Source organism: Anarhichas minor, unplaced genomic scaffold, assembly GCF_050575085.1.
Source record: "Anarhichas minor isolate MPS153535 unplaced genomic scaffold, ASM5057508v1 ptg000018l, whole genome shotgun sequence".
NCBI classification, from domain to species: domain Eukaryota; kingdom Metazoa; phylum Chordata; class Actinopteri; order Perciformes; family Anarhichadidae; genus Anarhichas; species Anarhichas minor.
Genome location: NW_027466464.1, coordinates 3,670,995 through 3,689,168, shown reverse-complemented (window position 1 = coordinate 3,689,168; position 18,174 = coordinate 3,670,995). Strand labels below are relative to the sequence as shown.

Here is an 18,174-nt window from a genome sequence, read left to right as displayed (position 1 = left end):
TGAACGTTATTCCTCCCACTATAATTACCTCTCTCCTCTGCTCTCTATCCCTCTGTCTCTCTGACAAACACACCGAAACACACCTACACACCAAACATTTTGTTTTCTCAAATGATTTTTGAGCTGATAGCTTCAGTTTACACTTCAGCATCAGGTGGAAACCTGTTAAAGCAGACACAATCAGGCTCTCAGCTCCGGGAAGCTCTGAAATGTTAGAGGTTTATTTCAGGACAGGAAAACTTTGTGAATTGGACTATTTCTAGGAGATGTTGCAGTCTGTGACAGAAATGTTTCCCCAATGCATTTTCATATTGGTTCTTACATTTAGTGTGTTTAACTTAAACCCAGACTGAACAACTGAATGTCTTTATCATACTGCATGTCAGGGCACAGGACATGTGTATCACTGTGGTGAATGGTTTATGGAGGTCCAACTACAGGACTCATGAGTATCCCTAAATAACAACAGCGATCACATACAATAGGAAGAGGAGCTTGAGATTAGATTGTTTTGACAACTCCTGTCAATCTAAGCTTCATGTCAACATGGATGAGAGATCGGATCGGAACTGTGCAAAAGTGGAAGGCTGCATCCCCTATTGCTGACATTCATCACTTTGCACAGCATCCTCTTGGCTAACACCACTACCAAAGAATCATCTCCGTCCCCAGGACAGAGCCTGTTGAGCTTATTGGTTCACGACAGCAAAGGAAATAGCACTAGCGTCCTGAGCATGGTAGAACATCCTGAGCATGGTAGAACATCCTGAGCATGGTAGAACATCCTCTGCATGGTACTGCAGACATTGAATGACAAGGAAAGTAGAGTCTGCTCTGGCCTTTCTTCTACTTGTCTCGGTGTTCTTAGCCCAGTCCAGCTTGTTGTCCAAGTGTACTCCCAGGTATTTGTAGTCCTGAACAGTTTTCACCTCCACCCCCTGGATGGAAATAGATGTTGTGAAGTCAACCACCACTTCCTTCATCTTACCAGTGTTAAGCTGCAGGTGGTTCAGCCCACACCAATAAATCAAGTTGGAAGTTGAGTCATGTTCTCATAGACTCATAGATAGTTTTGGGACTTACCAGTATTCCTTTTTAGTCATGTCAAAGCTGCTTTGCAGTTTCCTCACCTGATGAGAATTTGGAGTGAATTTCACAAACCTTCTGCTTCGTCTTGGTTCGCCAGGAGCTTGTCCTACTTTAACACCCCATCAGAATGCTTTCCTTCTCCTTTTCTCTTCCTGTCGCGTTATCTCACGTATGCTCATTATCTCAGTGTTCAACTCTTTATTTAGCAAGGATCCAAACTTACCAGACAAGTCAATGCAGGTCACAAAAAGGTTGTGGCTCATTGACATTCAAAGGCAGGCAGCCATCACTAGCTAACATATGGCCATTAAGGGTAAAGTCGTAAGTGTTTTCAATCATCATTTCATCTCTGAAAGTGCATTATGGGAAAATCCGTTCCAAGTTCAGAGTTGGTACTGCCTCTTGATACACGGCAGAGGAAGAAGAATGTGTTTTAAGAATACAGTTGAGGGAAAACTGTTTCCTATTGAAAACAATATGAACGTCTCAGAAGCATGAACAGACCACATTCATCCCGTCTCCTCTATGATCGGGCCTGGGGCTGTCTGGAGGCTGAAGACCTCAGTGGATGTTCTGACCTCTGTACAGGAAAGACTCAGTGTTGACGTGGAGTTTGTTCAGTGACTTTGTTTCCTGTGTTCTGCTGTAGTTCTTCCCAGAGGCAGCGAGTGAACAGTGACAGCTCTGCTGGTGAAGCTTTAACACACGACACAACACCTGTGGCCAGCAAACTCAGCAGGTTAGTACACTGTTTGACACACACACACACACACACACACACACACACACACACACCTGTAGAGGGATGATGGCTGTATCTTTAGTGTACAACACACGAACACAATGGGGGATTTCACAAGTTGTCATGACAGAACAAACAGGCAAACAGACACTGAGGCATATGTCTTAAAGCACTGCAGAGACCAGCTTAGATACAGACTTTCCACCAATCAAACCAGTCGGTTGAACCAGAAACAAAGCACATCTGGTTCTCCTCATCATGTCATGCTCTCATGTCTTTGTCTGGGTCAAGATAACCTTTTGGCAGAACACACGATTCGTGTACGGGAAATGTTTGGATACAAATTGGAATGATATATTACAATTTGTCTGCGTGCCTTAATCATTTTCTAAGAATGTTTTTATGAGACCAAATGTGTTCAGTTCAATCCTAAGTTGTATGATGATTTTCTTCAACATACTTCATGTCATTTTGAGTGTAGGAGAAACAATAGGGAGCCCTTCATGTCAAATTCCTTCCTCTCTAAATGTGTATTTTATGTTTGCTGTCACTGAGCTGTCTCTGCTTTGTGTGCTGCAGGGCGGGCTGCATCCATCGCTCCAACACCACTGCTGCTGATTTTAAACCAGGACAGAGGTCAGTACATGTATTTGCACTGTTATTTAAATCAACGAATCGTCAACACATCACAGGAATGAAACAACACAATGATCTAAAGAATGAAATCACATTTAAAAATGATAATTCTGTGTACATCTCTCTTTTATGTGAATGGGGTACAAACCGCTGTGAGTATAATGAGTCCTGAACAAAAGTTGACACACATGATCCCACACAGTGTCTGCTGTCTGTGCTTGTAAAAGTTTCACTAGCGATACAAGAAGCAGCTTTCGCAGTAAGGACCACTACCAGGCAGCGTGGTCACTGATGGCTGCTGTCCTCTGGTCACCACCTTGTTACATTAAGCTGCCACAAGAGGGGTGATGTGATGTCAGCATGGTCTGTAGTTGGTTTGAGTGTGTTCTACTCCAACTTCTCCTTCATTAACAACCCTTGTGATATGGCCAGTCACATTCCTCTGCTCATTAAAATATACTGGTACTCTGCTCATTAAAGCTTGATGGACTGACAAAAAGAGTACATGCTCTTTTTTCTGCTGTACCGTGCGTGTGCGTGTGTGTGTGCGTGCGTGCGTGCGTGCGTGCGTGCGTGCGTGCGCGCGCGATCACACACTGAGTATCAGTTGTTCTAAGAACGGAATTATTCAAAATGATCAAATAAGAAATTATTTGAATCTTTACAGAATTATAATAACACATTATAGATATTAACCATGTTATAATAGTTAAATATAATAATGAAATTATTTACAGTTAAAGTCAAATAATGTATATCAGTAAATTATAGGCCTCCTAAACAGGTTGCCAGATATACAAACAAATCAATAGGAAACATACAATAGAAAGAAATGTTTCTGGCTCTTAATCACAGGTGATACATTTTACTGTCATCTCACATTTGGACATTTCAGATCCAGGCTGTATTTTAATTAAATTGTGAAATGTCCGTTTGTCAGGGCCTGGTGTTTAGGTCATGGGGTGAGGACATGTAGCTGTGACTCTATCTCCTGTCTGCTGTATGTAATTATGTGTATGTCTGCTGAAAGATGTAAAGATGCACGAGACAGTGTATCAATGCACGTCAGCGATACTAGAGGCATCCCATGGAAAGACCTAAAACTAACATCCTTTAAGACTCTCTGACTTCTGGCTCACTAATGTATTTTACCTTGTAGCTCTATGGCACAGAGGAATACGATTTATCAGGCGATGATACATACAGGGCTTGTAAGAAGGAGGATACTCCACGTATAATAGAGTTCTAGCAACCCTGTCGTACAATGACAAATAAAAACCTTGTATGTTGGTATACTCCTGTTGGCTATATGAAACATGTTGACTGTGTGTCCTTTAATATTCCATCTACTGCTGATGGGGTCACACAATGCCGCATTTCCACAGTTTACGTTTTAGTCCACTCTGAAACACTCAACATGCTTCAATACACACAGCGTAGAGGAAACGGTAGGCTTATTAAAAGGAAGGGGCCTTGGTGTTTTAATGCATACCAATAAACATGTTGATAATGATTATTATTATATCATTATGATGAACTTAGTAGATAAAAGACGGGGTGTGCAGGTGTGTTTGTGGTTGTGCATGATTGTGTGTATTTCAAAGTGAGAATTCTAAATGCTGTAAACGTAGAGTGAACTGAAAGAGTAACTGGCTGAACAGCTCTTCTGTCTGTGTTGGTCCCTTTGTCCAGACAGGAAAAGGGCCAAAAGACAAGTGAGACGGAGAGGGAGAGAGAAAAAGGTAACACACACACACGAACACAAATGAATCTTAAAATCAAGCTCTGAGCCGTAACATCAGGTCTGACAAACTACCTATAGGGATGTGTGTTGTGGGTAAGAGAGAGAACCAGACAGACTGTTGTCGTCTCTGACACACATTTTCTCAGCCTGTATCTCCTTGCGCTCACTTTGCATGCTGGGTGTTGGGTCTGTGGGAGCCTGAGCTGTCTTTTCTGTCAGCCTCTGGTTTTATTCTCTTTGGGAACTTGCATGTTTTCACTTCATGATCTGGTTCACTTTGTTTTTTTTCTTTGGCTGTGTGTTTGGAGCAGCTTTGAATTTGATTCCTGTCTTGGCGTTTCACATTTGGGGCTGAACACAACCCAGTTCTTCCTGTCAGTTAAAATCTTTTTGGAAATCAGTTCTATAAAAGCAAATTGTCCAGTAGTGCTGTAGTTTCTAAAAGAGACAAAATATTAGAATATGTAATACACATACATCAATTGACATCTTTAAGGATAATTCTTATTATTTTATGATACCAGTGTCACCTTAATACATTTCAGTTGATGCATTGACTAGGGGTGTAACAATACACGTATTCGTATTGAACCGAGGCTTACGGTTCGGAACGCATTACGAACCGAACAATACGGTTGAATAATACTAGTGCATTTGGAAAATGCAGAAGCTTAAATTGTGTGAAATATAATGCGCTCAGCAAGGCAAACCACCCGATGTAACAGACAACATGCTGTCTGACACCACGGAAGAAAACTCTGGTGAGCCACGTTTGTTCTGGGAGAGGCACACTACGCTAAACTAGCTTAGCAGGAAAACCAACAGCAGCACACACGCTACAAACTCTCCCTGCAGCATTTAGGTAGCTATTCCCTACCGATTCAAACAGGGCTAAAGGTATATTTATAGCCGTGGATGTGAGACCCTACTCTAAGGTAGAAAACCAGGCTGTACTAATACGCTAAATGCTATTGATCCCCGTGACACTACTCATTCACGAGCCCATTTTGCCAGACCATAATTCCTGCTTCGTAAAAGAAAACAAAAGCCCAAACAGAGAATCAAATGTTCGAAGCTCCCGCTGTTCCTCTGACAACAGACAGCCGGACGTCACGGACTACACAAACCTACCTGACTGTAAAAATATATTACCTCAGTACTGAATGGAGATAAAGAGCCATGTTCTTCAGACACAAAGATACCTGACTGTGGAGAAGGCTCTATGACCACAGAAGGCTCTATGACCACAGAAGGCTCTATGACCACAGAAGGTTCTATGATCACAGAAGGTTCTGTGACCACAGAAGGTTCTATGACCACAGAAGGCTCAATGACCACAGAAGGTTCTATGATCACAGAATGTTCTATGACCACAGAAGGCTCTATGACCACAGAAGCCTCTATGACCACAGAAGGTTCTATGACCACAGAAGGTTCTATGACCACAGAAGGTTCTATGATCACAGAATGTTCTGTGACCACAGAAGGTTCTATGACCACAGAAGGCTCTATGACCACAGAAGCCTCTATGACCACAGAAGGTTCTATGACCACAGAAGGTTCTATGACCACAGAAGGTTCTATGATCACAGAAGGTTCTGTGACCACAGAAGGTTCTATGACCACAGAAGGCTCTATGACCACAGAAGGTTCTATGATCACAGAATGTTCTATGACCACAGAAGGCTCTATGACCACAGAAGCCTCTATGACCACAGAAGGTTCTATGACCACAGAAGGTTCTATGACCACAGAAGGTTCTATGACCACAGAATGTTCTATGACCACAGAATGTTCTATGACCACAGAAGGTTCTTTGACTACAGAAGGTTCTATGACTACAGAAGGCTCTATGACCACAGAAGGCTCTATGACCACAGAAGGATCTATGACCACAGAAGGCTGTAGAACTACAGAAGGCTCTGTGACCACAGAAGGCTCTATGACCACAGAAGGCTCTAGAACTACAGAAGGCTCTATGACCACAGAGGGCTCTGTTTCTTATTATTTAGCATTTTAAGTATTTGTCTAATTAGATTAGTCAATTCATGAATGAATTGATGAACTCTACAGGGAAATAGAGAGGTAGGTCAGGATTGACTGAATAACTTGAAATGTCTTTCTCTGAAGCAGCTTGATGATTTCTGCTCCATTTCAGTGCTGCTATTGAAATGAATGGAAGGCTGCATGTTTCGACTCAGCTCTATTCTCAGTCTGAGCACAGTTTGTTCACTGACTGTACCTGAACGCTCGTTGACCTCAGATGGCCTCAGTTGTCATGAAGATGTAGATGAAGTCATGGAAACCTTTAAATTCAGTCTTCCTTTCTTCATGTACAACATACATGCAAATCCTATTTTTAATGCAGATATGTCCTCTCTCTTTCATACACACACACACACACACACACACACACACACACACACGTCACTTGCTCCATTGAACTCTGTTTGATGCAGTCAGTCTGTGTGACCCCTGTGGGAGCTGTCTGTGCCCAATTTATGAGTCTGTGAGAGAGAGAGGGAGGGGGGGGCAGGTCTTTGCATAGCCTCTACATTTTCATAAATCTCCTCGCTTCCTCTCCTCTTCCTCTCTCCTCTTCCTCTTTTCTCTTTCTGTCCCCTCTCCCTCCCCTCTTCCCATCCTCTCTTCCCGTCCTCTTCCTTTCCTCTGCTCTCTTCCTCTCCTCTTCCTCTGCTCTCCTCCTCTCCTCTCCCTCTCCTCTCATGTCTTAAGACTGGCTCTCATTTTCTCTGGTTTACTTAATTCTTTCCGTGGGCTGAATTCATTTAATTCCTACATTCAGAGTGTGTGTTGGGTTTTGTGGTCTGTGTGTTGTTTTTGATTTGTCTTGCAGCAGCAAAAGCTCTTCGAGAAGTTTGAAGTCTGCTCTCGCTCCCCCCCCCCCCCCCCCCCACACACACCCTCACACTAAGCCTAACATAACTGGATTAGGACTCAGCTATTCAGAGAGAGAGGAGTGAGAGCGAGTATTGAGGTCAACCTGATAAACATTCATCTAATATGTCAGCCTGGCTTCAGCAGTTCACAGTAACTAATGGCATTAACATGCCATGTTGTCTGTGTTTGATGAGGACACTTTTATTATCTTTCTCTAATTCACTAGCTGCTACTGTATTTACTATTTTAGTTCTGTAATGAATATTGTACATCACTTCTGGTGAGTCTCCACAAAATAATAAACTGAGCATTAAAGGTAGGATTTAGGAGACTTGTAGGACTGCAATAAATGACCATGAGCCACAGTTTCTTGTAAAAGACGATAATATCCATGATGATGCACTATGCCTAAATCCCTGCTTCTGTTTCCATCTGTTTCATCAGAATGGATACTATGACCGAAAAAACCCCATATGTAGTATAAGACTTAAAAGAGTAACTGCACACTGACACACTGTAAAGTAAATGACATGACTGTACTGTGATGAAACGCATCAATGCTGGTGTTAATATTAACATTTCTTACCAATTGAAAATCCGTACTGAAAATGTCTTAACACAACATAATCGCCCGGTCGGTATGTATCCAAAAATAAAATGTTAATGCCCGCTGAGCAAAAATGTGCCTCACACATCCATGTACTACCCCCCCATCTCTCAGCCCCTTGCCCACTTTTTCAGCAATGTTTTCAAAATGTGCTGCATCATACTGTTGTGGGTGTGGTTTGACAGAATAGGATTGACAGTGACCAAACAAGACACCAACTGTCAATTGTGATTCAGAGGCTGCAGAATCCTGAGTGGTGCATGGAAGTACGTGACATCACCTATTTCCAAATAAAATCCCTGACAGTTGCCTGTGGCTTCTTAAAGATGCTCATTGCTGCCAGTTAGTCTGTTAAACTTGGAGAACAGAGCATGTGAAGGTTCCTCAGTGACACATGGAGCTCAGGTTACCGTTCAGTGATACTCTGAGATTTATAGAGTCCTGTAAATAAACTGGCTTACTCTCTCTCTCTCTCTCTCTCTCTCTCTCTCTCTCTCTCTCTCTCTCTCTCTCTCTCTCTCTCTCTCTCTCTCTCTCTCATGATGCCAGAGATGTTGATTGAGTGTGTGAAGAACAAGGACGGCAAGAAGGTGAGCCAATCAATCAATCAATAGAATAAATCGTATAATTATTTTATTTGATGAGTACCGTTGATTACCATTAATTGCAAATACTATAATTTGAGGAGAGTAAAGAGTTCAAGTGTAAGCATGCAGTCTGCTGTCACATATGGAAACATCTGGGTACATGTACATTTTTGTTTCTGGACGTTATCTTCCCTCAAATGAAGGTGGAATCCACAAACTGCAGACCACAGATGGCTGCCTCAATCAATTCAAATGTATTTATTGTAGAAAGGGTCCAGGATGCTTCCAAAGCGCATTGGATGCATTGTGGGAAGAAGTCTGGATTTTGAGGGCGTTATCTTCACTTGATTAATCTGAAAGATGTTGCTTGTGACAAACCCACTAACTCTGCACAACGTTGAGCCTCTTCCACTGGTTTTCAATGAAAGCGCTCTGATGAACCCACTGCACTCTACCCGCTCAGGACCAAGCAGACTGGCTGGTGAACATAGAGGAACATTTAGCATCTAAAGAGCCAGATCTTTTCCTCAGGAGGTGGTAGAGACCAAAAACAGAGCTTAGAGAGACGATGTTTGACATAACTTCATCAGGTGAACTCAAACATAACTCTATGAATGCTAATGTTGCTCTGTGACTGCATGATGTATAAATAAGCAATTGTTTGACTTTATCTGGTCATAGTGTTTGAACTTGTTCTGCTGGCCCTGAGTGGTAAAGATATAACAACTAGTACAGCTTTAAGTTCTTCTGTTCATTTTTGTAGTATTCAATCAAAATGTTGCTCCATATTACATCTTCTTTACCTGTATAAAGCTAATTGAACTCCTATTTCACCAAAAGCTGCAGGAGCTGCACCTGAAGGGGGCGGACCTCACAGTGCTGGACTCATCCGGCTGCAGTTTGCTGCACCATGCTGCTGCTACAGGGAGCAAAGAGATGGTCCGCTACATCCTGGACAATGGTAACTGTAGCATACAACCAAATGTGTAATTCTAATACACCAGGCATCTGGACCTCCATGAGAGATGTCAGAGTAAAACATGGTGTTTATTACAGTTACTTGGTGCACATCACATATTTACTTACACTCTAGATTTAGACACAATTCAACGACTGTAAATCAAGTTTCTATTGGTTTTAAAATGTGTTTGGCATTTAAAGTCATGGTAAAAGGTTCAGTGTACGGAATTCAGATCATTATTATCTCATCAAACAACTATTAAATAAAGATATAGAGGATATACCTCTGCAGAGAATAAAGTAGCTCTCCCTCTGTGTGTGTTGGTATCAGCTTCTCCTCTCTTTGTTGAAATACCGGTCCAGTTCTGCTTGTTCTGATGATATGAAAAGTTACTCCTCGTTTTTTTTATGCATTTTCCTCCCTATGAAAGTCAGAAAAGTTGGTGGTTTGGGTTAAAATAACCACAGGGTGCTGTAACTACAGTACGCTGGTTATGTGTCAAATAAATCAACGCTCTGCTCTCATACAGCGGTTACAGAACTCGACTGATAGGAAAGTAATACCAGTGGGGAAATACAAGATCAATGTTCCATGTGACAGGATCAATCAATTGTTAATGATGAGATATTTATTATACTTTATACAGTATACACTTATCCAAATGCCAAGAACATGTATACATTTGGAAAATATAACTATGAACAGACTTTGTACAATATGTTGTTACACAGTAGGAATGAATGATTTCAGCATGATGATATTTTGTTTAGTTCAAGTTTTATTAATCACCATCTCATCATCATCAGTTGCCACCGTGTTAAGGAGAATGAATGGATTCAATTCATAGAAGAATAAATTGATTGCCTTTGTAGTGTACCATTGACAGTAAGCAGCAATGGACGTCTCTGTACAGTAATCTCATCGGTCTGTTTTCCAGCTCCTAGTGACCTGCTCGATGTCACAGAAAAACTACAGTAAGTACAGTCATGGATACCTTTATCCCCAGGCATTCAACAGTTTAAGGCTGATTTAAACAAATGAGTAAAATGGTGATCATGAGGTTGTTTTGGTTCGACCATAGTTCATTTAGTTTGAATGGACACACCGTAGGCTGAGAAAAACCTTGTCCTGTTACTGCAGCACCAGCTTTGATGTTGTTCCACTGGGCCCTGGTCTGTCTATATGTGCTGTGTGTACCAAATGTTAAAGAGAATAAACATAAGACACCAAACAAAAGCCGTAGGGCACCTGATCATCAATGCTCTCAGAAGGCCATGAGAGTTGCTGATATCTGATGCTCGCTCTCTCTGTCTCTGACCACCAGTGGAGAGACGGTTCTTCATCGAGCTGCATCTCTGTGTCACAGGACCATCTGTCATTATCTGGTAGAAGCAGGAGCCTCACTGATGAAAACAGACCTACAGGTAGGTTCTGATCACACTGTGTATGTGTGTGGAGTCCAATGTTTACAAGCCAAAATAATCCTTCCCTTTTTAAAGGAGGACAAGTCAGAGTCCTAAAGTTCATTGGTTGAACCCAAAGTATATGGTTTAGCAGTTTAGCTTCCTAGGTACTTTGTGTTTGGATACCTCAGCAACTTCCTTCGTACAATTATCCAATAAATGTGATAAAACAAAAATAATCCGAGCCTTTTGCCCTCGTCTTCCGGTAACCTTTTGAAAATTGCTCCATATATGTGCTTGAGAGGATTTGAACGGCCAGCACTACTGAGTGCAGTTCATTCCATAGTGATTGAGCAGTGGTAATAGGATGATCTTTCTTTTGTAGCAGCTTTGTACCAAATAGTCCGGACTAGGGAGTTAACCTATGTCTTCACCAGCTTGTTTTATCTCTTGCCTCAGACTTAGTAACTATGTCCTCACATACCTTACATTGATAGCCCAGAATTATCATTTTAGATTGGGAAGAGAATGCCCCTCTCCTACAAGCCTAGTTTCAAGGGCAACAGATCATCCCCAGTGCTGACTTCTGGACCCAAATCTGCAAAAACATCTTCCTTATGTCTACCAACATAAATACACATTCAACACAAGATTATTCATATAGAACACTATACAGTGAATGTTTAAAATGGGTTTTAAAGACTCAAAATAAAAATGACTACTACAAAACATAAATATTATATAATGGGTTCTGCACCTCGGGTTGGGAGGATTCCAGCTCTCGTGTCGCACTGCTGCGATACCTGTACTTTGGGCTTGCTCCCATGATGGTTGATCTGGTGCCATCTCCATGGAGAGCCCACGTGACCTCCTCCATTTCCAAAGATACTAAAATCTTTGTCAGTTGCTAAATCCACAAAATCCAAAGCAGTGAAAGAGGCAGAACAAAGCTGAGCTGTGGCAATCACCTTTGCTGAGCATTGTAGCGATCACTGTCAATCAAGCATTCACAAACCAATAGTGTTATGTCTAAATATGTTTTTACTGCTGACTGCTGACTTACCACTTCATGGCGGTAACGGTATCCGTAGGCTGGACCGGAAGATGTGCTTCTCATGGTATCTCACTACTCCACCTTCCTTAGCCTATGAGGGATGGCTGTAGTGATGTTGATTCAGGACAGATTGTGGAGTCACCCTGGAGCAGGGTGACTGGAGGGAATCATGGGAGTATGTCCATCCAATCTGCATGACTTTAGAGACTGTGGCTCAGTGGTAAAGCAGGGTCGTCCTTCAATCAGAGGATCGGTGGTTCCTTCCTTCCTCCAATCCGTTTACCATTTATCATCTTAAATCCTAGATCTTAAGACCATCACGTGTTCATCATGGTGAAGTGTGCGTCAAGAATATGGGTTGATGGGGCCATTTCTATGAGCCATCTGGTCCTAATATAACTGGAGCGGTGTCTTGTGCAATAAAAGTGCGCTCACGTTGGTCATTGGGCCTTGAGTTTGCACTGTGGGTATACTTCAACATGACTCTTAGAACCATGATGTCCAGTGAAGGTTCTGCTGCATTGGCTTTAGCCTTGCTCAGGTAAAGGTTGAGTTTTCTTGCAAAGTGATATCTGGTGCATAAAATCCAGCATATGGTCTTGAAATCTCAAACATTTAGAATTCAGAATTGTTTGTTAAGAGCTCAGTGACTTTAAACGTGTCACTGTTATAGGATGCCACCTACTTATGGCAATAAGTCAGTTTGTGAAATGTCTAATAGATCAACTCTGGTTAACTGTAAGTGCTATTATTGTGACTAAGAACAACAACTCAGTCACCAAGTAGTAGACCATGTAAACTCCGAGAGCGGGGCCAACGAGGGCTGAAGCACTTATGATCTGTTGCGTCACTTACTACACAGTTCCAACCTCAGCACACCCACACCGTCCGTAGGGAGCTTTATGAAATGGGTATCCATGGCCGAGCAGATGCACAACAGCCTCCCATCACAATGCTCAATGTCAAGCGCCTGAAGTGGTGTAAAGTCTGCCGCAACTGGACTCTGGAGCAGTTGAAATGTGTTTTTTGGAGTGAAGAATCATGTTTCACTAGTCTGATAGACGAAGCTGGGTTTGGCGGATGCCAGGAGAACGTTATCTGCCTACTGTAAAGATTGGTGGAGGTGGTCTGGGCTGACCCCCGAGTTCCAGTGAAAGGTCCTCTTAACACTACAGGATACCAAGACATTTTAGTCAATTGGACAATTACAGCTTCCACCGGTATGTGGAAGACCCTTTGCAGTTCCAGCATGACTGTGCCCAAAGCAAGGGCCATGAAGAATTAGAACGCAGATTGTCTGACCTCTCAAATGCTCTTTTGGCTGATTGGAAACAAATTCCCACCGACACACTTCAGAATCTTGTGGAACGCCTTCCCAGAAGAGTGTCAGAGCCAAAAAGGTGGGGGTCCAACTCCATATTAATGTCAATGGATTTAGAATTGACTGTCCAACACGCTCATATACAGGTGCTGGTCATATAATTAGAATATCATCAAAAAGTTGATTTATTTCACTAATTCCATTCAAAAAGTGAAACTTGTCTATTATATTCATTCATTACACACAGACTGATATATTTCAAATGTTTATTTCTTTTAATTTTGATGATTATAACTGACAACTAAGGAAAATCCCAAATTCAGTATCTCAGAAAATTAGAATATTACTTAAGACCAATACAAAGAAAGGATTTTTAGAAATCTTGGCCAACTGAAAAGTATGAACATGAAAAGTATGAGCATGTACAGCACTCAATACTTAGTTGGGGCTCCTTTTGCCTGAATTACTGCAGCAATGCGGCGTGGCATGGAGTCGATCAGTCTGTGGCACTGCTCAGGTGTTATGAGAGCCCAGGTTGCTCTGATAGTGGCCTTCAGCTCTTCTGCATTGTTGGGTCTGGCATTTTGCATCATCCTCTTCACAATACCCCATAGATTTTCTATGGGGTTAAGGTCAGGCGAGTTTGCTGGCCAATTAAGAACAGGGATACCATGGTCCTTGAACCAGGTACTGGTTGCTTTGGCACTGTGTGCAGGTGCCAAGTCCTGTTGGAAAATGAAATCTGCATCTCCATAAAGTTGGTCAGCAGCAGGAAGCATGAAGTGCTCTAAAACTTCCTGGTATACGGCTGCGTTGACCTTGGACCTCAGAAAACACAGTGGACCAACACCAGCAGATGACATGGCACCCCAAACCATCACTGACTGTGGAAACTTTACACTGGACCTCAAGCAACGTGGATTGTGTGTCTCTCCTCTCTTCCTCCAGACTCTGGGACCCTGATTTCCAAAGGAAATGCAAAATTTACTTTAATTTTGCAGGTATTTTGAGTTAATTAGCTGATTAGAGTGTGGCACTGGGTGTCTTCAATATTGAACCTTTTCACAATATTCTAATTTTCTGAGATACTGAATTTGGGATTTTCCTTAGTTGTCAGTTATAATCATCAAAATTAAAAGAAATAAACATTTGAAATATATCAGTCTGTGTGTAATGAATGAATATAATAGACAAGTTTCACTTTTTGAATGGAATTAGTGAAATAAATGAACTTTTTGATGATATTCTAATTATATGACCAGCACCTGTATGTGTGATGGCCAGGTCACTGACTTTGAGCCAGAAAGTGTGTGTGTGTGTGTGTGTGTGTGTGTGTGTGTGTGTGTGTGTGTGTTGGTCTCAAATATTCATCTTCTTTCATTCTTGTCCATTGTTAATTTTTCCATGGAGGATTCAACAGTGCGGATAAAGCTCCTAACTGGCTGGACTCAGCAATGACCTAGATACAGAGAGGGAGAGAGGGAGAGAGAGAGAGAGGGAGGGAGAGAGAGAGGGAGAGAGGGGGGGAGGGAGAGAGAGAGAGGGGGGAGAGGGAGAGCTATGGTTTGGACATCGCTAAAGTACTCTGTTTTATCTTTACCTCTCCCTCCTGAAGACAAATGCACACACACACACACACACACACACACACACACACACACACACACACACACACACACTGGACTCAACTAATTAGAGTCTGTTCTAGACTCTGGAAGTGATTCAGCAACCCCTTACAGTAGAATGTGTTTGTGTGTGTGTCCTCTCAAGGACACAAGCTGTTCATTTCATTTTGAATGCAGTTGTTTGTCATTACCTCATTTGTATTAGTTGGAGACAATGCTACTTTAACAACAGCACTTTTCAGTCATAGAGGAGCTTAATGAAACACCACAATGTCTCTGGCTCAGAGGAGAGGAGAGAGGGAATAAGACTCTAGCAGAGACTCTAAAGCCCCGTGTTCATCGCAGCTCACAGTGCAAATGTGTTGGTACTGTATGTTGTTCATTCTGTCTATTGTTAGTCTTACGGTACCAGAGGTCCGACTGTGCAAACAAACATCAAGGTAACAACTGCTGTGGAAAAATACCTTCCAGCATGGAAGCTCAAATGGGAATCAGCTGTTGTATTCTTATATTTTTGCATTAAGCAAAATGTTCTGTACAGATGATTTTGCATTCTGCTGGGTTTTGACCTTGAATTAAAACATTTTCAAAACAATTTCATTTTCAAAGATATGAGAAATTAAATATTTTGAGACATTTGAATGTCTGCTGTAAATGTGGCTGGCAGAATAAAAGAGCAGTTGAAATAATCTAAAAGTGTAAATCTTTGTTTCTCTTCATCAGGGTGAGACTCCTAAGAACAGGGCTGAGAAGGCTCATGACTCTGAACTGGCAGCCTATCTGGAGAACAGACAGCATTACCAGATGATCCAAAGAGAGGACCAGGAGACGGCTGTCTGAAGCTGTTGAACTCTTCACGTCTCCTTCCTCATCCTCATGAGACTCACAGAAGGCCTGGTGCACAAATACCAGTGAAGTGCATTTAATAATGATCGAGGCTGTGACTATGATGATGGTTTAGAATCATTGTTATAAATGACACAATGATGGTATTGAGAGTGACACGGAGGGTTAATGAGGGGAAGATAAACAGTACTCGTGAAGTCATCCCTTTTCATTTTGAGTGGCCCAGTAAAAAAGTGTTGGTGAAGTTGTGAAAACTGTTTCGGGATGATCAGAATCTTGTGTCGGACTTTGAATAACAATTTAAGAGAGAAGTCCACTTGTGAGGACTTCTTCATTCTCCAAAACCTTTTTGTATCAAACAAATTTAAAGGACTAAAAGTGATCACGCCATGTGTTGTGGGGTTGGACTCTGTCACTCGGTATCACAAAGTAAATGCTAAAGTCATGGTTGAACATACTCAGGAAATGTAATTAATGTCGTACAACCATGGAGTCTAAGGCCCAGTTACTGTGGCTACAAAGTGCATTACACACCTGTAATGCGCTAACTTTTTGTTTCCTTGACTTTATAGAATATGTTCTGTTTGGGGGGGTTGACATTTGGTATTTGAATATTTACAGTTAACTTCATGGAAACCCGACTGTTAGCTTTTGTAATAGCTTGTCACGGAGCAAAGTGTTGAACATGTTGGCCTGCTGGTGTTAAGGGCAGGGGGGGGGGGGCATGGATATCAGGATCAGGTTTATGGTAATCCAGTAGTTGTAGAGAGATGTAGTCTAGACTGACGCTTAGACCAGAGACAAAGGGGGGTTTGTTAAATGAATGAATTATTATGAACCTGCTAACCCTTACCCAGCCATACCAATGCATCAATATACTGTACGTGCTTCATTGACTTATATCAACATATTCTAGAGATAATTATTATTCATAAGTTATAGTAATAATAATAATCAAAGTGATGTATTTCTGGTGCCTGCGTTGGAGGATTGGACTTTAGACTCCACTTAAATCTTTCTTTTTGTGACTTTTTGTGTCAAGTTAGATCAAATGGGTGTGTGTGTGCTTTAGAGAAAATTAAATCTTCATATTTTGTTAAGATTGTTTTAGTAAAATCCAGCCTCAAATCATGAATTATGGATTATTATAGTTTGTTGTGCCAAACATTACAGTGCACACAAATCATTGTGAACTGTGATGAGTTCAACATCAACACTGTGAGGAACTTTTGTGTTCGGCTCACTTTTGGACGCTACAGCTAAATTAAATATCAAACTCAAACCTCCATTTCGATCTCATTAAGTCCTCTGAAACTTCAGAGCTGTGAAAGCTTTTAAAGGCACAACCGTCAATCCAGATGGAAAGAAAAGAGTAGCCCCCCCCCCCCCGCCCCACCACAGAAAAGAGAAGGAACAGATGGAAAGCTGTCTTCAGGACTAAAGAATCACTCAGCACAGTCACATCCATGTCTGTGTTTACGAATCATGATCTTCACCAGAGGATCACTTTCACTGCATTACTGCTGATCAGCTGATGAAGCAATCACCCTCACCTGTTCAGGTAACTCAGTCTGTTGTGAACTGCAGAGAGGCTGAGATGTGGACAACTCAAGGACACGCCTGGATCTACACGGGGCTGAACATCTGGACACCAACTCAACTAATTCAGAGAGAAATTCCTTCCTTCATGTGTACAGCAAGCAGCAAGAGACACCAAGAGTGGAAACAAGAGCTCAGAGACCTCCATGGAGACATGCTCCATGTGAACATCTTATGCTAAATATGATCAGAACTGGTCATCGGTGCACATGTAACCACTCATTACATGACGAGGGTTTTCATACACAAAGCCTAGCATCTCTGCTTGTCTCATTCAGGAAGTCTGCATGCATTCTGCAGCTTTCACTGTCTGTCAGCTTGTAATGGCAGATCACACATTCTCTTTATTGATAATATTTTAAGAGATACATTTTTTCATTAATGTCTTTTGTTTGCATTTCCATTTGCCTGACAGCCAATTTCAGACTTAAGTGTACCAAAGAGCTTTGAAAATGTGTCCGTTCACCAGAATACACAGACTTGACCAGCTGGACGTTCAGACCTCTGCTCTGTACGAACTGTAGATTATGAGATGCTGCTTAGCAGCTGGACTAATGCACAACCCATTTCAGTCATATTGCAGGATATAAAGTTTCTGTGCAACAAGTCTTTTGAGGATTTGTGTCTTTGTTGAGTAAATGATAAGAAAGAACTCAGCACAGCCACTGCTGGAATCATTAGTAACCCAGAAAGACTTGAGTCTCTGAATCATGCCTGTGATGTGATTTTCTTCAGTTTAGCTTTGAATTGACAGTAAACTCTTGCGTGTACTGTATCGCAGTGATGTAAAGCAGCTTTTTGTACATTTACACCTGTGGCCAGTCCAGTCTTTATTCTGTCATGTTCATGACTGTTGTCTGGTGAACACATGGGTGTGCAACTGTCTTTTCTGTCTTTATATTCCTGCTTTTGTGGATTCAATTCTTTGGCGTTTGTAAAAAAATAATTGAGATTAATATGAAGACAATAAAAGAAGAAAGTGTATTTGTTTCTTTTGTCTGTTTTTAGATTTGGGGTCAAGCCAATTCAGCATTTAATGATTTCAGTTTTGAAACACAT

At 41.7% G+C, this 18,174-nt stretch overlaps 1 protein-coding gene across 2 annotated transcripts in view; it reads left to right on the top strand.

Annotated features, from left to right (window-relative positions):
• LOC142952707 (diacylglycerol kinase zeta-like) overlaps positions 1 to 18,099 on the top strand; it is a 77,806-nt gene extending 59,707 nt beyond the window's left edge. For both annotated transcript variants that reach the window (XM_076094590.1, XM_076094589.1), the window contains exons 28-35: positions 1,739 to 1,828; positions 2,411 to 2,467; positions 4,160 to 4,209; positions 8,269 to 8,309; positions 9,147 to 9,267; positions 10,205 to 10,241; positions 10,592 to 10,691; positions 15,394 to 18,099. In XM_076094590.1, coding sequence (XP_075950705.1) covers positions 1,739 to 1,828; positions 2,411 to 2,467; positions 4,160 to 4,209; positions 8,269 to 8,309; positions 9,147 to 9,267; positions 10,205 to 10,241; positions 10,592 to 10,691; positions 15,394 to 15,510 — 613 coding nt within the window. In that variant the 3' untranslated portion in view covers positions 15,511 to 18,099. The remainder of the gene's footprint in view (positions 1 to 1,738; positions 1,829 to 2,410; positions 2,468 to 4,159; positions 4,210 to 8,268; positions 8,310 to 9,146; positions 9,268 to 10,204; positions 10,242 to 10,591; positions 10,692 to 15,393) is intronic.
• The last annotated feature ends 75 nt before the right edge of the window (positions 18,100 to 18,174 follow it).